The sequence below is a fragment of the Podarcis melisellensis genome (assembly GCF_964234715.1).
Source record: "Podarcis melisellensis genome assembly, chromosome: 4".
NCBI classification, from domain to species: Eukaryota; Metazoa; Chordata; class Lepidosauria; order Squamata; family Lacertidae; genus Podarcis; species Podarcis melisellensis.
The window spans coordinates 98,160,907-98,182,535 of NC_138531.1; the positions used below are offsets into that span (position 1 = coordinate 98,160,907).

At 47.4% G+C, this 21,629-nt stretch overlaps 1 protein-coding gene across 1 annotated transcript in view; it reads left to right on the plus strand.

Moving 5' to 3' along the window:
* The window catches only part of PPME1 (protein phosphatase methylesterase 1), a 37,894-nt gene extending 23,200 nt beyond the window's left edge, over positions 1-14,694 (plus strand). Inside the window, exons 9-14 of the mRNA XM_081910000.1 lie at positions 2,090-2,219; positions 4,016-4,145; positions 6,579-6,623; positions 8,982-9,046; positions 10,067-10,134; positions 12,010-14,694. Of these exons, the coding sequence (XP_081766126.1) occupies positions 2,090-2,219; positions 4,016-4,145; positions 6,579-6,623; positions 8,982-9,046; positions 10,067-10,134; positions 12,010-12,028 (457 nt within the window). The 3' untranslated portion in view covers positions 12,029-14,694. The remainder of the gene's footprint in view (positions 1-2,089; positions 2,220-4,015; positions 4,146-6,578; positions 6,624-8,981; positions 9,047-10,066; positions 10,135-12,009) is intronic.
* The last annotated feature ends 6,935 nt before the right edge of the window (positions 14,695-21,629 follow it).

The window sequence follows — 21,629 nt, forward strand, 5'->3', positions numbered from 1 at the left end:
CTTCAGGATGAGAACAGAAATCATGCGGTGGCGACAGCGGGAGGCCCCTTAGCTAAAGCGGTGCTTCAGGTTAAGAACAGTTTCAGGTTCAGAACGCACCTCCGGAACAAATTAAGTACTTAACCTGAGGTATCACTGTATAGGAAAAATATACATAATCCGCACTGTTCCATCTCTTCACCCAACCACAATCCTCGAAAATCAACTTTATTCTACCGATATATTTTTTTTGCTGTATAGTCGAACCTTGAAAGTCGAACGGAATGTGTTCCGGAAGTCCGTTCGACTTCCAAAACGTTTGGAAACCAAAGTGCGGCTTCGGATTGGCTGCAGGAAGCTCCTGCGGCCAATCAGAAGCCCCGTCGGACGTTCAGCTTCCAAAAGAATGTTCGAAAACCGGAACACTCACAAGTCAGTCCAGGAGCTGATTTGTTCGGGATCCAAGGAGTTTGAAATCCAAGGTACGACTGTATTTATCAGAACTCTCCCTGTACCTTATCTGGAGTTGTTTTTCACTCTAGCATTCTGCTGTTAGGTTCCCTGCTCAACTGGCTTTTACCAGTTTTGTGGTCAGACTGCAGTCTTGTGTCCGTGACGCTGGCCTCGCCGACAATAATAATAATAAATTTTATTTATACCCCACCCTCCCCAGCCAAGGCCAGGCTCAGGGCGGCTAACAACCAATAATAAAAACAAGTTGAATGAATGCAACTTAAAAACAAGATTAGAATACAACATTAAAACATTCAAATCAAATCAAATACCTTTAATACGGTCAATGACCAGAAAGCAGTTTATAAAAATATGACATTATAAGTAGTATTATGCTACAAATACCAGTGGAAATATGGTCAATTCTCAGAATTGGTGCTTATATTTATGCCAGGTTTCGTCTTTAAAGGTTTTAAAAATTGAATTCAAATGTCACTAATGTTTATTATCGTTCCTTCGATGTTTACTATTTGAACTCATTGCTCGTCTTATTCTTGTTGCAATGTAGCAGTACTTTGCCACAGGCCTGTTAATTTCGGGCTCTTTATCAGCTAAGAGGTGTCTGATACAGGTGTCGTCTGTACTACGAGGTATTTTCCTCAGAATCGGTTCGATCAGCTCTTTTCTTGAGTCTCGATATAATGGGCAGTATAAGATGACATGCCCGATAGTTTCGATTTCGTTGCTGTTACAGGGACATAATCTTTGTTTGATCGGTATTTTGTTGTATCTTCCCTCTAGAAGAGCTGAAGGGAGAGCGTTAAAGCGGGCCCTGGAAAATGCCCATCGGTGTTTAGCGTTGTCTAGAACTTTGAGATAGTTTGCTAAATGGGGCCTTTGGGAATTGTACAGGAGTTTACAGTGGCGCCCCGCAAGATGAACGCCTCGCAAGACGAAAAACCCGCTAGACGAAAGGGTTTTCCGTTTTGGAGGCGCTTCGCAAAACGAATTCCCCTATGGGGTTGCTTCGCAAGACAAAAAAATCTTGCATCCCCCCGCGGGTTTTTTCCGCTTTTTCCGCCCTTTTCTTAAGCCGCTAAGCCGCTTATCAGCTGTTCCGCTGATAAGCCGCTTAACAGCTGATCGTTGGAAGCCGCTTGACAGCTGTAGCGCTAATCCGCTAAGCTGTCAATGGGCTTGCTTCGCAAGACGAAAAAACCACTATACGAAGAGCCTCACGGAACGGATTAATTTCGGCTTGCGAGGCACCACTATATAAGTTATCGAAAGTTGGTTAAAGTCATTTTGGGCTTCAATGTCCCTGAGTCTTTCTTTGATTATGTTCTTGGCCCTTCCAACATTAAAACATTAAAATACAGCCTCATCACAGGAGGAGAAAGGGAAAAAAAAGAGGGGGAGGGAATCAATGAGTTTTACAGAAATCCCACATCCTTGCCCGGGGAAGGAGGAAATGTATTCTGCCCGGAAACCAAAACTAAAAATTCTGGGAGCTACATCGGGTGCGATAACTTCAGTTTCCTATGTAACGCGCTGATATTTCTCGCCCTCCCATTAAGGCCAAGGTGGAGTGTTTCAAATTGACTTGGGGGTCTTGTTGTCCAGGTCTCCTTCACTCCTTGTTGTTCCTTTGAACCAGGTGCGAAGTTGCGGCCAGCCCCGGGGGTCCCAAAACCATCGTGGAGGGGATCATAGAGGAGGAGGAAGAGGAGGAGGAAGAGGAAAACGGAGAATCCGTGAACAAAAGGAAGAAGGATGACGACGCAGAGGTGAGGAAGGAGAATAACCGTGGGCCTCTGGCTGTTGTTGGGCTGTCGGGCAGGGGTGATAAAAAAAGAGAAAACACCACATAACACAAAAACAAGACAACATATCACAATAAGGAAAAAACAGAAAAATAGAAACAATTAAAAAAAAACCCACAACGAACCTTCCCATAACTTATCTTTCATTTGCTTGTTTCCTTGACCTCCTCACACCTCCCTTTTTTGTATTCTAGTTCGGTTAGCTATTTCAGCAAATCCTTTCCATCTTTCCCAGTTTTTGTCCTATAATTTATCTTAATATAATGTAACTTTACTTTCCCTCCTTTCACCAATTAACAGTCTAATTTATCTTAATCCTTTATAACATTTCTGCTAAAACCACATAACTTCATTCCAACATCCTTCTAACGTTCCTTAATTTTACAATGTTTCTGTAAATAAACTTTAAATTCCTTCCAATCTTCTTTCACCGACGGAGTATAGCAACATCTAGAGAATCACAGATTTTCCCCATCCCTGACCCACAGGCTGCCTCTTCTCTCTTTCCCCACGACCTCTGAATTCTTCTTCAGCAGCCTAATACAGTCTTACCTCATGTTACGTTTGCTTCAGGTTGTGCATTTTCAGGTTGCGTCCTGCGGCGACCCGGAAGTACCAGAAAGGGTTACTTCCAGGTTTGGCCGCATGCGCAGACGCACAAAATGACGTCACGGGCATGCGCAGAAGCGGCCAATTACGACCCGCACAGACGCAGGTTGCATTCTTTTCAGGTTGCGAATGGGCCTCCGGAACGTATCCCGTTCGCAACCAGAGGTACCGCTGTAATAATAATAAATAATAATAATCTATTTATACCCTGCCCATCGGGCTTGGTTTCCCCAGCCACTCTGGGTGGCTACCAACAGAATATTAAAAACACGATAAAACATCAGACGTTAAAAATGTCCCTAAACAGGGCTGCCTTCACATGTCTCCTAAAAGTCAGATAGTTGTTTATTTCCTTGACATCTGGTGGGAGGGCGTTCCACAGGGCGGGCACCACCACTGAGAAGGCCCTCTGCCTGGTTGCCTGTAACCTCACTTCTCGCGGGGAGGGAACGGCCAGAAGGCCCTCGGAGCTGGACCTCAGTGTCTGGGGTGAACGATGGGTATGGAGATGCCCCTTCAGGTATACTGGGCATAAGCCATTGTATAGGTTCAAATCCCCCCGATGGGGTGAGCTCCCGTTGCTCTGTCTCAGCTTCTGCCAACCTAGCAGTTCGAAAGCACACCTGTTCAAATAGATGAATAGGTACCGCTGCGGCAGGAAGGTGAACGGCATTTCTGTGCGCTCTGGTTTCCGTCATGGTGTCCCGTTGCACCAGAAGCAGTTTAGTCCTGCTGGCCACACAACCTGGAATGCTGTCTGTGGACACACGATGGCTCCCTCAGTCTGAAAGTGAGATGGATGCCACAACCCCATAGTTGCCTTTGACTGGACTTAACCGTCTAGGGGTCCTTTACCTTTTAAAGGTCAACAACAACACTTTGAATTGTGCTCGGAATAATATTAATGGCAGTTTTCCCTCCTCCTAATCTTCCATGGATCCAAACTGGGATACAGCAGGGCTGGGGGAAACATTGCAGCCTTCCGCCACATCCGGGCTCCATCTCCCATCAGCCTTGCCCCAACGGTCAGGGATGATGGGAATTGTAGTCCTCCGGGATCTGGAGGACTGCAACCCAATGCTCGCATGTTGCGTTTCCGGTGTTTTAAAGCGGACATCTTCTGTCTCCCTTATCCCACCCCGAAAAAAAAGACCAAGAAGGATGTGGCCTACACATGGCGGATTGAGCTGGCGAAAACGGAAACGTACTGGGATGGCTGGTTCCGGGGCCTCTCGAACCTCTTCCTCAACTGCTCAGTTCCCAAGCTGCTGCTTTTGGCCGGTAAGTGTATTTCTGGCTTCGCTTTCTTCTGCAAGCCCCACAAAGACACTCCGCCCCCCAGTTCCTTGTGGAGAGTCTCCTTGTCACTGTTCACAGGTGAGATTGCCCTGGCTTAGTCTGCCCTGTGAGGGAGGAAGGGGTGTTTTTTACAGGTAGCATTCTGCAGCCAGGTACTGAGGCGTTCCCAAAGCAAAGGAAGGATTGTTAAAGGAAGAACTTTAACACAGTGTTTGTAAGAACCAATCAGATTTCATAGAATCATAGAGTTGGAAGAGACCACAAGGGCCATGGAGTCCAACCCCCTGCCAAGCAGGAAACACCATCAGAGCACTCCTGACATATGGTTGTCAAGCCTCTGCTTAAAGACCTCCAAAGAAGGAGACTCCACCACACTCCTTGGCAGCAAATTCCACTGTCAAACAGCTCTTACTGTCAGGAAGTTCTTCCTAATGTTTAGGTGGAATCTTCTTTCTTGTAGTTTGGATCCATTGCTCCGTGTCCGCTTCTCTGGAGCAGCAGAAAACAACCTTTCTCCCTCCTCTATGTGACATCCTTTTATATATTTGAACATGGCTATCATATCACCCCTTAACCTCCTCTTCTCCAGGCTAAACCTGCCCAGCTCCCTTAGCTGTTCCTCATAAGGCATCATTTCCAGGCCTTTGACCATTTTGGTTGCCCTCCTCTGGACACGTTCCAGTTTGTCAGTGTCCTTCTTGAACTGTGGTGCCCAGAACTGGACACAGTACTCCAGGTGAGGTCTGACCAGAGCAGAATACAGTGGCACTATTACTTCCCTTGATCTAGATGCTATACTCCTATTGATGCAGCCCAGAATTGCATTGGCTTTTTTAGCTGCCGCGTCACACTGTTGGCTCATGTCAAGTTTGTGGTCAACCAAGACTCCTAGATCCTTTTCACATGTACTGCTCTCAAGCCAGGTGAGAGCCATTTCCTCTGAGCATTTCAAAAAATCCCCACGTCAGATCAGAGGAACCCTCTTACCTACAAAGAACTACGTATTATTTGCGCATGCATACATGTTGTTTAGTCCTTTAGTCGTGTCCGACTCTTCGTGACCCCATGGACCAGAGCACGCCAGGCACTATATTTATTTAGCCTAAACATCCATACATGTTTATGCTAAATAAACAGGAACCAAGGAGGAATGCATTTAGCAAACCCCGGAGGTAATAAACCCACAGTAGCATTTTACCACCTCCTTGTGAACTCTGTTCCTGGCCCTAAGTTCTACCTAAAGATTAACAAAAGCTACATCAAGGCTACCTCCTTCAAAGCTACCTCCTTATTTTTTTCTTCTTCATAATAATTTTTATTAAGGATTTTACATTACAAAAAATAAAAGAAAAAAACACAGAAAAAAGAAAAAATATCAAACAAAAATTGTTAAAAACAATCTTTCCATCTCCTTATTTTTCATTTACTTGTTTCTCGGACCTCCTCATACCACCCTTTTTTGTATTCCAAATCAAATTATTAATTCAACAATTTCTTTCCCTCTTTTTACTACCCAGATCTTATTCTTAAATTATTACAATCTTAGATTTTTACTTATATAAACCCATTTTTTTATATTCTTTTAACCCATCACAGCTAGAAACCACTTAGTTCCAATCCAACATTATTCTAAAATTCCTTAATTTTACAATATCTCTGTAAATAGCCTTTAAATTTCTTCCAATCTTCCTCCACTGACTCTTCTCCCTGGTCTCGAATCCTGCCGGTCATTTCCGCCAATTCCATATAGTCCATCACCTTCATCTGCCATTCTTCCAAAGTGGGTAGATCTTGTGTCTTCCAATATTTTGCGATAAGTATTCTTGCTGCTGTTGTGGCATACATAAAGAAAGTTCTATCCTTCTATAATACCGATTGGTCAACTACGCCCAGGAGAAAGGCCTCTGGTTTCTTCAAGAGGGTATATTTAAATACCTTTTTTCAGTTCATGATATATCATCTCCCAGAAAGCCTTAATTCTTGGGCACGTCCACCAAAGGTGAAAGAATGTGCCTTCAAAGCTACCTCCTTATTTTTATGCACCCAGGATGCCTGGTAAGCAACTGGTCTGTGATAGTATGCGTTACTGTCAGGCATAGAGAAAATGGGGCAGAGATGGAGAGGCTTGTGGGATTGATCAGAAATCATGTCAATGACCCAAACCCAGTCAAAGCGATGCTTTCACCGCGGACACAATGGCTTGCTTCATTTTACATAATTCCTCATAGCAATCCCACATGACCACTACAAACAGCAATTCCAGCAAGTTCTGGATTATACTTCGCCCCTTCTCTTCTCCTCCACCCCCCTTTGCGGGATTTCCAGCAGGGCAAAATAACTTGATTTTTTTTTTATTTAAAAAAAACCCTTCTCGTCCTTCTCTCTCTTTCCCCGTGCCCTGGAATCATTTTTTAGGTGTCGACAGACTGGATAAAGATCTAACCATTGGCCAGATGCAAGGTAAATATGCTGACGTCCTGGGCTCTGATTGGTTTCCAAGAGGATCACGGGGATTGTCTTTCGAGGGATCTAACAGGAGGCAGGGACAGTGGTAGCCGGTTGTGGATACAGTGGTGCCCTGCAAGACGAACGCCTCGCAAGACGGAAAACCCGCTAGATGAAAGGGTTTTCCGTTTTGGAGGCGCTTCGCAAAACGAATTTCCCTATGGGCTTGCTTCGCAAGACGAAAATGTATTGCGAGTTCCTGTGGGGTTTTTTCCCTCCCCCCCCTTTTTCTAAGCAGCTAAGCTGATAAGCCGCTAAAAGCTGCTAAAAGCCGCTAAACCGCTAATAGCGCTAATCCGCTAAGCTGTCAATGGGCTTGCTTCGCAAGACGAAAAAACCGCTATACGAAGAGCCTCACGGAACAGATTAATTTCATCTTGCGAGGCACCACTGTAATGTCATTCTAACAATGACCTCCGATAGATCACCACTTTGCTTGGGAATTAGAGTTCTTAAAGCTGGGAGGTGGGGACGAGGGTGTTGTCTGAATGCATGCTGTCGTTCCAAAGTGCTATTGCTTTTTAATTGGGATTATTTAAAGCAGGCACGTCCAACTCCCAAGAGACTGCGATCTACTCCCAGTATAAAAGAACTGGCAGTGATCATTGTCATTGTCATAGAAGGATTGACCAGGGTTGTTGAGCTGTTTTTGGGGAGCCAGAGTTGTTGTTTGTTTTTTCTTCTTTGTTTTTGGTGGGGATTTCTCAGGGGGTCCAAAGATCAACCAGGATTTAATAAATATTCAAACAAAAAACAAAGATCGACCAGGGACATCCCGTGATAGACCAGTAGATCGCGATCAACCTGTTGGACATGCCTGGTTTAAAGGAATCGAGACAAGTTCCTAGTCCTTAAGCCTGCTCTGATACGTTTGGAAGTGCATTTAATCCCAAAAGCCTGGGAGAAAGCTTTACTGAAGTTTCCGTCAGTTGTGGGTGGGCTTTGGCACTCCTCCTGGGTGCTTGGCCCCACCCATAATGCAAATCCCCGTAACTTGCATGTAGACCGTTGCAGCATTTGGGTTTGCAGAATTCAGGCCGCTTTGGGTGCAAAGTGAGACAAGCTCTGAAGCCTCTCCCGCAGAGATTCCTCAGCCAAGCGGCTGCTGCTGCTCCCCAGGTGTGCTGGAGGATGCTATCCCATTGCTAGTGGGTGTGGCGATCACACAGGGTCCCCGGACATTTAACCGTCTAGTGATCCCTGTGCCACCACTTTATTTCTCGCTGCCACCACCCAGGCCCTACCTGGGACAATACTGAGTCAAGTCAGGGTTAAATTGGAACATAAACTTCTGTTTATTTATTGCAGTTTAACAAGCGTGTGGTTTCATAAACGGTATCGGTCAATTACAATCATAGGGTGCCTATCCAGACCTATAACTTCCGCTACCTGCTCTCCCTCACTAAACCACCTCTCAGATATTTATTTGTCTTCCTAACTGTTCCTGACTCAGCTTATTTCTCTACACTAACTCAACCTACCCACAGACTCTATCCCAATTCACTCCCACTCCAACCACCCAGCTCCCAACGAACTCCCCCCTTTGCCACTCCCAGAGCTGGTTTTATAATCCCACTGACTCCACCCCCTGGGTTCTGATTGGGTTACCTGTTTAACTATTTCTCCTCCGGCACTCATATGTTAACGTCACAGTGGGGTCCACTGTTGGTTCAGTCGGCTTTTGAATGTGGGATGCAGGGTGGCATCCATCTACAGTGGTACCTTGGTTCTCAAACTTAATCCGTTCCGGAAGTATGTTCCAAAACCAAAGCGTTCCAAAACCAAGGCGCGCTTTCCCATAGAAAGTAATGCAAAAGGGATTATTCCGTTCCAGACTTTTAAAAACAACCCCTAAAACAGCAATTTAACACGGATTTTACTATCTAACGAGACCATTGATCCATAAAAATAAAAGCAATCAATAATGTAATGCAGTCACACAATCAATCAGTAGCTGAACTGGGTTCCACGCAGTCACAAAAAAAGAGCTGCAAAAACAAAAGCGCAAAATAAATAGCCAAAACAGACAGACCTCAGTGTGGCACTCAAAATGGAAGTGTGGCACTCAAAACGGAGCATGTTCGGCTTCCCCAAAAAAGTTTGCAAACCGGAACACTTACTTCTGGGTTTGCGGTGTTTGGGTTCCAAGTTGTTTGAGTACCAAAGTACCACTGTACTTTACCTAAGGAGGAAAAAACCATGTCTTGGGCTGCCGCCGCCTTCTCCCTGCCTATGAACCATGGAGTCAAAAGCAGAAGGCCAGGAGCAAAGGATTCTGGGAGTCTTGCCTCATCCTCTCTTGCGCCCTTGCAGGGAAGTTCCAGATGCAAGTCCTTCCGCAGTGCGGCCACGCAGTCCACGAAGACGCTCCAGACAAAGTGAGTGACGTTTTGGAACACCTGGGACTTTGAAAGCAGAGTCACAGTTCACCCCCTTGGTTTTTGTTTTTTTGCAAACTGTATTTATTTATTATTTATACCCTTCTTGAATGGGGTGTAGAAAAATAACCCCAGCAACCTCGAAGCGGTAAACAAAACGAACAAAAAAGATAAAACCGTAAAATGATCCCAGAGAAAAATCAGCAACGGTAATTGAGGACATTTGGAAAAAGTTAATGGATCACAAAACCCAGCCAGATGGGTGGGGTATAAATAATAAATTATTGTTGTATAATCATTATTGCGACTCGCGTCAACTTTCCAAGCAGCCAGGTCAGGTTGTTTTTAGCGGGTGCCGAAAATAGTACAGTGCTTCCTCAGCCACTCTGGGCAGCTTCCAACAACATATTAAAATACAGTAATGCATCAAACATTAAAAGCTTCCCTAAACAGGGCTGCCTTCAGATGTCTTCTAAAAGTCTGGTGGTTGTTCTCTTCGACATCTGGTGGGAGGGCGTTCCGCAGGGCGGGCGCCACTACCGAGAAGGCCCTCTGCCTGGTTCCCTGTAACTTGGCTTCTCGCACTGAGGGAACCGCCAGAAGGCCCTCCGCGCTGGACCTCAGTGTCCGGGCAGAACGATGGGGGTGGAGATGCTCCTTCAGGTATACTGGGCCTTTGAGGCCGTTTAGGTTCTTTCAAGGCCAGCACCAACACTTTGAATTGTGCTTGGAAACGTACTGGGAGCCAATGTAGGTCTTTCAAGTGTTATGTGGTCTCGGCGGCCGCTCCCAGTCATCGGTCTAGCTATCGCTAGATGAAAACACAAATAGTTAAAGCACAAACAGCAACGCAATAGCATCCGCCTCCTGCAAACACTGTAGAATATTAATCAATTAATCAATAAATTAATTTATATGGTGCCCTTGATAGTCTGCAGGGAGGCAGGGCTTATTCAGGGCTCCCTTCGCATACAAGCCTTTCCGTTCTCTCTTCTAACATCTCTGGCCGCTCTCTTCCAGGTTGCCGAGGCCGTCGCCACGTTCCTGATCCGTCACAGGTTTACAGAGCCCATCGGTGGATTCCAATGGTGAGGCTCGCCAGGCAAAAGCAGCCCCAGGCTGGTCTCTTCCCTTGCACAAAAGTCGCCTGCGTGGCGCCGTTCCTGCCCTCGCCATCTGTCCCTGGACCACAACTCCCATCAGCCCCAGCTGGCGTAACCAGTAGCCACGGATGATGGGAGATGTAGTCCGACGGGCATCTGGAAGAGGCACCCCGTTGGCTGGCGCGGCTGTGGCAGATCAGGCCTTGATTATCGATCCCGCTGGGATGGCAAGGCAAGGCCTGCCAAAGAGGTCTGTGCAGGTGGATATTAGATTTTCTATCAAACCATTCCCAATGGGTCAGGATGGGTTCCCACGTCTCTGCGGATCTCATCATGAATACGGGGACACCTCAGGGGTGTGTGTTGAGCCCGCTTTTATATACGCTCTATACAGCTGACTATGCCTCCAAATACCCCAGTAATAAGATCATATACGCGCTATACAGCTGACTGTGCCCCCAGATACCCCAGTAATAAGATTATTAAGGGACGTGGGTGGCACTGTGGGTTAAACCACAGAGCCTAGGACTTGCCGATCAGAAGGTCGGCGGTTTGAATCCCCGTGACAGGGTGAGCTCCCGTTGCTCCTGCCAACATAGCAGTTTGAAAGCACGCCAGTGCAAGTAGATAAATAGGTACTGCTCCGGCCGGAAGGTAAACGGTGTTTCTGTGCACAGCTCTGGTTCGCCAGAAGCGGCTTAGTCATGCTGGCCACATGACCCGGAAGCTGTATGCCGGCTCCCTCTGCCAGTAAAGCGAGATGAGCGCCGCAACCCCAGAGTTGGTCAAGACTGGACCTAATGGTCAGGGGTCCCTTTACCTTTACCTTTACGTTTAAGATCATTAAGTTTGCAGATGATACAATGGTGGTTGGTTTAATCACGGCTGGAGAGGAGGAGGCAGCCTATAAGGAAGGAAGTTGAGCAGTTGGGGGAGTGGTGCAGGAAAAACAACTTACTCCTTAACTTAAAGAAAACAGATTATTGTAGATTTAAGGAACGTAAATTGAATATTCAGCCACTCATTATGGAGGGGAAGTGCGTGGAACAGGTCTCGGTGTTTCAATTTCTGGGAATGGAGTTGAGAGATGACCTAACCTGGGGAGAAAACAGTAAAGACCTGATGAAGAGAGCACAGCAGAGGTTATATTTTCTGAGAATCCTCCAGAAAAATAATCTTTCAAAGGCATTTTACCATTGTACTGTTGAGAGCATATTAACTTATGGTCTCTGTGTGTGGTTTGGGAGCTGCACGGTCAGGGAAAAAACAATGCTGTCCAGGTTTCATTTCTGGAATAATAAAGTTTCAGAGTCATTTTTACAGTTATATAAAAAATTACTGGTTTGGTTCTGGAGGTCCATTCTTAACCTGAAACTGTTCTTAACCTGAAGCACCACTTTAGCTAATGGGGCCTCCTGCTGCCACCGCGCCGCCAGAGCACGATTTCTGCTCTCATCCTGAAGCAAAGTTCTTAACCCGAGGTACTATTTCTGGGTTAGCGGAGTCTGTAACCTGAAGGGTCTGTAACCCGAGGTACCACTGTACTTCTTCCAATCTTCAGTAAATCTCTGGTCCTGAGCAGGGACCACACATTCGCTCCATAAGACGTACAGACGTTTCCCCTTACTTTTTAGGAAGGGGAAAAAGTGCATCTTATGGAGCGAAAAATACGGTATACACCTGTTGCTCGTGGGCAACTAGGCGAAACCAGGACTGGCCCGACTCATTCTCACAAATGCGGAGCAAGTATTACGTGGTGCCTGTGACCCGTTGGTTGAGTGTGTAGGGGCTGGCTGATTCGGGCAGCATGGCGCCGTAATCCTGCTCTGAGTTTACCTCTCTCTCTTTTTTCCTCCGCAGTGTTTTTCCTGCTTGTTAATGCCCCGACGGTCCTCCCGGCACCGACTTCCCTTGTAAATAAACCTGCACCAGAGGGCTGTGGTGTTTTCTGTCTCCTCCTCGGCCATCCCTTTCAGTTGCCAACTCGGACCAACTGGCGCCAGGGCCCAGTCCGTGGCCAGACCTTCTGCCGCCGGACCCCCAGCCTGGTCCATCCCCGGATCGGTGGGGGAGGCGGCCTCCTTCCCGCCGCCCTGAAGGAAGTAAGCTGGCTCTCTGCGAAATCACGGGTGGATGTGAAGGATTCTCTGCGCAGCCCCTCCTGGAAGTTTTAGAAAATCCTTGGCCCGGACGGACCCCATCAAAGCCCCCTCTCCCCTTTGGTTTTTCTTAAGCATGCAGGATTCCACCATTTCAAAGCTGGGCTCTCCGCTTCGCTCCTCCAGAGCAGGGCTTTCATTTTTGGGTTGCTTGGGCCAGTCTTCCTCCCACCCTCTTCCTCCTGGCGAGTTCTCAGTAGCGCAGGCTGCCACGATGCATAGAAATCTGAAACGCATTGCTCCATCCATGGCTTGTGGCCTGTCGCCTCCTTGACCGACCTCCTGTGTTTGTGTTCCCCAGCGAACGGGGGCTGCACTTCGGTTTGGTTGACACACCTGTGTCCACCAAGGGGAGCTGAAAAGCAGGGGGGTTTTCTGAGGTTTCCCCAAGCCTGATGTTTGAGAGCCCAGCCCGGCAGGTAGTCCAGATGTTCCCTGCTGGCCAGTGGCATTGAAACAGCTGCCAGAATTGGGCGGTTCAGATTCACACGGCGCTGTGCAGTTGCGCCAACCATCAGCAAGCAAAAAGAGGGCAGTGTTGTTTTAGGATTACAGAAATGGGAATGGGGAGCAGTCCATTCCTTTGCTTCAGGGCTGCAAACGACGGTTTGGGCATCCTTCAGCTAAATTTCAAGGAAGCAACCCTTAGATTTAAAGCGCCTTTATGGCTCTGGTCAGTTCCGGGTCTCTGGTGGGGATAACGTCCTAGAGCCCAGACCTCTGTGTATTTGAGGAGGCGTTTCTCATGCGTTCGCACTTCCAAGTTCCGGTTGAGAACAGGAGAGTTGGCCCCCTGAGCAATATTTTCAATACTAGGGGAGAGAGAGGAGCATATTTGCATTGGGGTTTGTGGTCCATGGCTCTTAGAGGCAGGGATAGAGGCTGTGTCAGGAGCCTTGATAGTTTTCACCGCGTGCTGCAGTCAAATCCTTCTCCAGCCTCTCTTGCAAAAAACAACAACAAAAACAGGTGAAGAGAAGCAATGTGAAATAATACGCAATAAGCAAGGAGGAGGGACTTTGGGAAATATCCCCAGCCATCCCCTGGGAAGTTCTCTTGCAAACTCCTTGTGCTGCTCCTGTTCAGTTCAGAGGGGTGTTGGCCAGAGCCCTTCCTGGTGGATTGGGCCCTGTCAGGTCCAGAAAACCCAAACCCTTTGCCAGATTGGGGGGTGGTGGGTTGGTTTTGTGCCCATGTCCCAAGCTGAGGAATAGGGGCTACGACTTCTTCCTCACGCAGGAAAGATGAGCGAGGCATGTTGGAAGACGCACCCTGCACACTGATGCCCCGAACGTTTTCCGGTTGGAAAAGTTTCTGGAATTTAATGCGTAGTCACAGCCCTGCCAATAAATAAATAAATCTGTTTGAGCAGCCTGCCCTTGCGGTCTCTTACCTTCTCTGCCACAATGGCCCTTGCGTCTAAGATGGGAGTCTCCCATTCTGCTCCAAGGACTGGAGGAAAAAACCCCAAACTCGCACAGTTGCTGCCCAATCTCTGGAAATGGCACCCAGACTCCAATCACCAGCTGGAGTGAGGAGCCAGGAGAGGAAGACTCCTCCCAGTGCAGTTTCCAAGTTTCCACCAACACGTCATGGTCGCCTTTGTTTTTCCCCCTGCTCAAGTCTGGCAGTGGTACCCAAGGATGCTCTCCTCTTACTGGGGAGCTCCCCAAAATTAAGGAGCCGCCTCTGGAAGTCAGACAGGCCAACCTGACCCGGATGCATCCCTTGTTTTGGCAGGGAGGGCACTATTTCCCCCCCCCCCTCAATTTTTTCCGGGGGTATTCCCTTCCTTCCCTTGGATAATCGCCACTCAGTCAGATGTTTAAAATGACAGTGCTTCCAATGGCTTTGGGGGGGGGTCTCCTTTCTTACCCCTCTTCTCCTGGCTTTTGAATGAGCTGCCTTAGAAAGAGGTTGCCCGTCTGCCTGCTCATTAGATGCCAATTTTTGCCAATTCCCTTTGGCGGTTTTCTTTGAACCAGATTGAAAAACGATCTCCCATGGCGTATATCACAAAACGCAACGCAGAGTCGACAGGTGACAGCCCCCCTTCGGTTAGGTACTCTGTCTGTGGGTCACTTGCTACATTCGGGGGCTGGGAAGCGTCCCTAGATTATCCCCCACCCCACCCCCAAACACTCCTTCCCACCCCAAACTCTGAACCTTCAGCATAATTTGCTTCTCCTTTTCTGGGGGGGGAGGGAGGCAAACCATATCTGGTTCAACAAAGACTAGAGTCCTCGTTTAGCCTTGCCCCCTTTAAATAATACATACTGTACTGTTGGCATTTTTTTCTGTGGGGGAGTGAGATATTTTTTTTGTCAACTCCCTGCTGATGATGACGACCACCCTTGTTTTATGAAATAAATATTTCGCTACCTGCCGTGGTGCGGCTGTGTGTGTGTGTTTAATGGTTCTTTGTCTATAGAATAATAGTTTATTATTTATACCCCACCCACTCTGGGCAGCTTCCAATAAAAATACAGTAATGCATCAAACATTAAAAGCTTCCCTCAACAGGGCTGCCTTCAGATGTCTTCTAAAAGTCTAGTAGTTGTTCTCTTTGGCATCTGGTGGGAGGGTGTTCCACAGGGTGGGCGCCACTACCGAGAAGGCCCTCTGCCTGGTTCCCTGTAACTTGGCTTCTTGCACTGAGGGAACCGCCAGAAGGCCCTCGAAGCTGGACCTCAGTGTCCGGGCAGAACGATGGCACAAATACAAGATGGGTGACACCTGGCTTTAGAGCAGTACATGTGAAAAGGATCTAGGAGTCTTGGTTGACCACAAACTTGACATGAGCCAACAGTGTGACGCGGCAGCTAAAAAAGCCAATGCAATTCTGGGCTGCATCAATAGGAGTATAGCATCTAGATCAAGGGAAGTAATAGTGCCACTGTATTCTGCTCTGGTCAGACCTCACCTGGAGTACTGTGTCCAGTTCTGGGCACCACAGTTCCAGATGGACGCTGACAAACTGGAACGTGTCCAGAGGAGGGCAACCAAAATGGTCAAAGGCCTGGAAACGATGCCTTATGAGGAACGGCTAAGGGAGCTGGGCATGTTTAGCCTGGAGAAGAGGAGGTTAAGGGGTGATATGATAGCCATGTTCAAATATATAAAAGGATGTCACATAGAGGAGGGAGAAAGGTTGTTTTCTGCTGCTCCAGAGAAGCGGACACAGAGCAATGGATCCAAACTACAAGAAAGAAGATCCCACCTAAACATTAGGAAGAACTTCCTGACAGTAAGAGCTGTTTGACAGTGGAATTTGCTGCCAAGGAGTGTGGTGGAGTCTCCTTCTCTGGAGGTCTTTAAGCAGAGGCTTGACAACCATAGGTCAGGAGTGCTCTGATGGTGTTTCCTGCTTGGCAGGGGGTTGGACTCGATGGCCCTTGTGGTCTCTTCCAACTCTAGGATTCTATGATGGGGGAGGAGACGCTCCTTCAGATATACTGGGCCGAGGCCGTTTAGGGCTTTGAAGATCAGCACCAACACTTTGAATTGTGATCGGAAACGTAGTTACGGGTTTCAAGAGTGGGGTCAGTTTGGATGATGCCCTGAGTCCCTTCCGATTCTTGGGATCATGTGTCTCTGGAGGTGGAATGTACAAAGTTTCCCAAGCTTGATTCTCCAGCTGTTATCGGACTGCAGTTCCCATGATGATGAGATTGGAGTCCCAAAACAGCTGAAGACCAAAGTTTGGGAAACACTAGTATAAGAGCAACTTTGCCAAAGCAGCCCTTTGAATGGATTCGGCTGGCGAATTAAGAATCGCAATTAGCTTAACTAAAGAAGTTGCTCAGTGCCATAGAACAAATGGGTGGGCATCTCGCCATGACCACCAGCTGCTAGGTAGGAGAACAAAAGGCAGAGTTGTGTGTGAGCTGGAAGCTGGACCTGCTTACTCTGTGCTGGAGTCAAAGCTATGATTAACGCAAAAGCAAGAACTTTGGGGTTATTAATGCTCTGAGATTAAATTAATACTCAACTTGTACAGTCATACCTCGGGTTACAGGCACTTCAAGTTGCTTTTTTTTGGGTTACGGACCCGCCGAAACCCAGAAGTACCGGAACGGGTTACTTCTGGGTTTTGGCGGTTGCGCATGTGCAGAAATGCTAAATTGTGCTTTGTGCATGCTCAGAAGTCCCAAATTGCAACCCACGCTTGTGCAGATGTGCTGTCGTGGGTTGCGAACGTGCATCCCGCACAGATCATGTTCACAACCCAAGTGGCCACTGTATATACGCGTAAATAAAACCAGATATCCTAAAGACACCAGAAGTCTCCGCCAATCTTCATTCCAAGGGGACCAAATGGGGCAAGCTGCTGGCATCTCAGCCCTCTGGGGTGGCATAGAGGGTCTCTGGATGGTTAAGTCCAGTCAAAGGCGACTATGGGGTTGAGGCTCTCATCTCACTCTCAGGCCGAAGGAACCGGTGTTCGTCCACAGACAGCTTTCTGGGTCATGTGGCCAGCATGACTGAATCACTTCTGATGCCATGGAGCACCATGACAGAAGCCAGAACGCACAGAAACACTGTTTACCTTCCCGCTGGAGTGGTACCTATTTATCTACTTGCACCGGTGTGCTTTCGAACTGCTAGATCGGCAGAAGCTGGGACAGAGCAATGGGAGCTCACCCCGTCACGGGGATTTGAACCGCCGACCTTCCGATCAGCAAGCCCAAGAGGTTCAGTGGTTTAAACCACAGCACCACCCACGTCCCTTTTGGAGTGGTGTAACAACACACCGAGCCAGAGTTCTCACTGTCCAGGCAAGCAGAGAGGCACGATTGCATTTCAAGGTCAAATATAATTGAGGCTGGAACACAGGACAGATGCATTGCATAGCAAACCCCACCAGTTTTATTCTATGCTCTATAAAGGCCTTTATTCGGTCTCTCCTGACGCTTCCAACATTCAGTTTCATTGGAGGGCCATATTTTTGCCTTCTGACTAAGGGAAGAACTTTCTGACAGCAAGATGGGGGGTGGACTAGATGTTCTTTGGGGGCACTTCCAACGCTTCAATTCTGTGAGTCTATCATTCTTTCTGTGCTACATGCAAGAGGCCGCTGGGTGGCAGCACCCTCAATATCTTAGACCTACTGAAACTTCTCTGTAGCAGCTGCAAGTTTGGACCAGTGGCTCATGCCAATTTGCTAAATGAGGTTTTATCATCCTGACGCCTCCTGATAATTTGCAGATTTGCCAAAGCTTTTGCTGCCATCTTGCTGGGGACTGTCTGTAACTCTCATAGATTTTTATTATAAAGGTAAAGGGACCCCTGACCATTAGGTACAGTTGTGGCCGACTCTAGGGTTGCGGCGCTTATCTCGCTTTATTTATCTTGAGGGAGCCGGCGTACCGCTTCCGGGTCATGTGGCCAGCATGACTAAGCCACTTCTGGCAAACCGGAGCAGCACACGGAAACGCCGTTTACCTTTCTGCTGGAGTGGTACCTATTTATCTACTTGCACTTTGAGGTGCTTTCGAATTGCTAGGTTGGCAGGAGCAGGGACCGAGCAACGGGAGCTCACCCCATCATGGGGATTCGAACCGCTGACCTTCTGATCAGCAAGTCCTAGGCTCTGTGGTTTAACCCACAGCGCCACCCGCGTCCCCGATTTTTTATTATTATTATTATTATAGTGCATTTTTATTTTAATGCTTTATGTTTGTACAAAACATAAAGGAGCTCCTTCATTAGGAAGGAGCATGTGTATAGCAAACAATTTTGTTTTTGTTGTTTAGTCATTTAGTCGTGTCCGACTCTTTGTGACCCCCTGGAACAGAGCACACCAGGCACTCCTGTCTTCCACTGCCTCCCGCAGTTTGGTCAAACTCATGCTGGTAGCTTCGAGAAGACTGTCCCACCATCTCGTCCTCCGTCGTCCCCTTCTCCTTGCGCCCTCCATCTTTCCAAGCATCAGAGTCTTTTCCAGGGAGTCTTCTCTTCTCATGTGGTGGCCAAAGTCTTGGAGCCTCAGCTTCAGGATCTATCCTTCCAGTGAGCTCTCAGGGCTGATTTCCTTCAGAATGGAGAGGTTGGATCTTCTTGCAGTCTATGAAACTCTCAAGAGTCTCCTCCAGCACCAGAATTCAAAAGCCTCCATTCTTCAGCGATCAGCCATCTTTATGGTCCAGCTCTCACTTCCATACATCACTACTGGGAAAACCAGAGCTTTAACTATACAGACCTTTGTTGGCAAGTGAAGTCTCTGCTTTTAGAACCGGGAAGCCACTCCAGTGTCCCTGCCAAAAAAACTCCATGGACATAGCAAACAATAAGTTCAATTACGGTAATTAGAATCCTGCATTTGCTTATTTTATTTTTACATGAAATATGCTCTTATAAAACATGTCATATACAGTGGTACCTCAGGTTAAGAACTTAATTCGTTCTGGAGGTCCGTTCATAACCTGAAACTGTTCTTAACCTGAAGCACCACTTTAGCTAGTAGGGCCTCCCGCTGCCGCGCACAATTTCTGTTCTCATCCTGAAGCAAAGTTCTTAACCCGAGGTACTATTTCAGAGTTAGCGGAGTCTGTAACCTGAAGCGTCTATAACCCGAGGTACCACTGTACTCTCAGTTATGCACTGCGGAGATTTTAATGCTAGATGCTTAGTATTTCTAGTGCATAATGTTGTTTTAGATTCGTTATCCCTCCCCACAACCACCCTATGAGGTGGGTCAGTGTTGCTTTCCCCCCATGCTCACCCCCCCTTCCCTGAGAACTCGCTTTGAGTATGATTGTTTGGGTAATAAAAGAGTAACAATTAACAACAACTCAGGGAATCTGGGCGCAGAATAGCGATCCGTGTGTCTCTGCAATGTGATGCCTTTGGCAGAGAGTTTTCTCACACCTCCATGCGAAAACGGCATAAGTGCGCGGATAAATGCCAAATCTGGGGAGTTTGGGACGTGCAGGAGACACCTGGGTCTGCTTCAAGCAGGGCTGTTCTCTCTTTTCTGATCTATCAAACACACAACTCAGCCACCAGCTTTGCCCCCCCCCTAGACCGGGGGAGGGGCCTCTTTGGAAGCAGCTGGTGAAAAGCAATTTTATTGCAGCACTGAGAAGTTGGGAGTTTTCAGGTTGGGGGAGAATCACCCTTTTTATAATAATTTTTATTAACTGGCCAATCACATCAAATTAAATCACATCACATAAATTCCGAATTACAAAGCCAAATTTTGAATTTTGTTGGGGGGTCCCATACTTCAAGATCCGAAGGGGAATTCTGATCATCTTCTTGCTGCTGCGTTAATATCCAAATCAGTCCGGACAGAGTTCGTAATTCTATCCCATCTTATCTTGCTGTTTCCACATCACAACTTGTTCATATATTTTCTCTTTTTTCTTTATGATCTCTTCTGATAGTCTCCTTAAGCCGATAAACGGGAGAATCGCCCTTTTGCTAATAATCTTGTTGGGTTTTGTGTGTGTGTGTTTTTTAAACCACCATTGCAGACCTACAACGTGGACATGTCCCGTTTTATTCTGTTTTTGGTCCAAGGTTGTTGCCCACTCTGAGACATAGCTGTCAACTTACAGATTTGAAAATAAGGGATCAGCAGCCAAAATAAGGGACTTTGCTTAGCTTATACAGAAATCCAGCACTGATGGAGCCATGCTGCTTTTGCTGCGACTGACTGTGTTTTGCAGGGGGTTGGACTAGATGATCCTAAGGGTCTACAACTCTGACAAAGAAGAGTGGCAGACAAAACTGATGAACGACGTCGAGATGGCAAAGCTTACAGGCAGAATTAGAAACCAGGAAGAGGACCTCTTTAATAAAGAGTGGGGAAAGTTTATAATTTAGTTGAAAAGCTATTGTAAAGCGTTACATACATTGGTAGGATTGACAGGAAACCTGTAGTAAAAATTTGAACCATGGATGGACAAATGATTTATAAAAATAGAGTTATGAAAGGGATGCAGAGGGGGAAATCACTACATTAAGATGTTGCACTGGTTGGAGGGGATGCTAAGCAGCATGTTGGGGCTGCCGTTGTCCTGGCGCGAGGAGTTCCATCGGCCCTTCCCCACCTGAGAGAGAGGGAGAGAGACTCTCGCCCACGCCACACGCGAGCCTGGCATGAGGCGGTTGCCACGCCGGCCGCTGAAGCGCCGCCCTTCTGCATTCCTCCTCATCCCCTCCTCTTCCTCCTCTCTCAGGCCGCCTCCTCAGCCGCCTCCTCAGCCGCCTCCGGCTTCCCCTGGCAGCGCGGCGGAAGTCTCACAAGAGAGGGGCTGCCTGCCCGCCGCCACCTGGCTCCTCACCACACGCCCCTGAGGGGGAAAAGGCAGAGATGGAGATGCGGCAACTTGTGTGCGCTCTTTCACGGCGGAGGACCCTGAGCCGCTGCTTCCCTCCTGAGTCGGGCGAGCATGAAACCCGGGAAATTTAAGGGACATCATCAATCCGGGACAGCAGCAGGAAACGGCGCTGGGATAAGGGAGTTTCCCGCCAAATAAGGGATGGTTGACAGCTATGGGCCACAATCCCAGGAAATGGCTTCAACAGGCCAGCTAAAGCAGGTCTCCCATCAGCACCAGCCAATAGTCAAGGGTGATGGGATTTGTAGTCCATCATCATTTTACGGCCTTTTAAATGTGCTTGTGGGAGGGTGCGTTGTTGGTTTTTATTTTATTGTAGATCCTCTTTCTGTATTTTTATGTTGTGCACCATCTGCAATCTTTGGGTGAAGGATGGTATATAAAATAAAATAATAATAATAATAATAATAATAATAATAATAATAATAATAATAATAATAAAAACAACATTTGGAGGACCAAATGGACTAGATGAATCTCAGTCTGCTCCAACAAAGCACTTAACTGTTTTGTTTCTTTTAACTTTTAATCAACTTTTTTTGGTTCTAAAAGAGACACTCACATTTTTAAGCTCTTTAGTGGGGGAAATTCCATCGATGTCTGGGGCTTGTGGACGGTTGGACGTGTGAGATACAGGCGGAGAGGGAAAGAGAGGGGGCTTGTGTGGGATGGAGAGACCGTGTATCATTCTTTTGTCTCCCAGGAGGCTCTCTCTGAAAGAAGAGGCACAGTCCGTTTCTGCTCCAGTTAACCACAATTTCACTTTTTCAAATATTGACTCGGCTGGCCTCAGGCCACCGGGAGGTGTGTGGATCCACAGCTCCTTGGGAAGAAAGCAGCTTTCTTCTGCCCCCGCGCATGTATGCTGCACCAGTTTGGTTGCCACTGAGATTTTCTGCCTTTTGGTGGGCTGGGTGCCTTTAATAGCAGCAGACCAGGCAGAAATCAACCTGCGAAGCTGTTCCCATTAGTG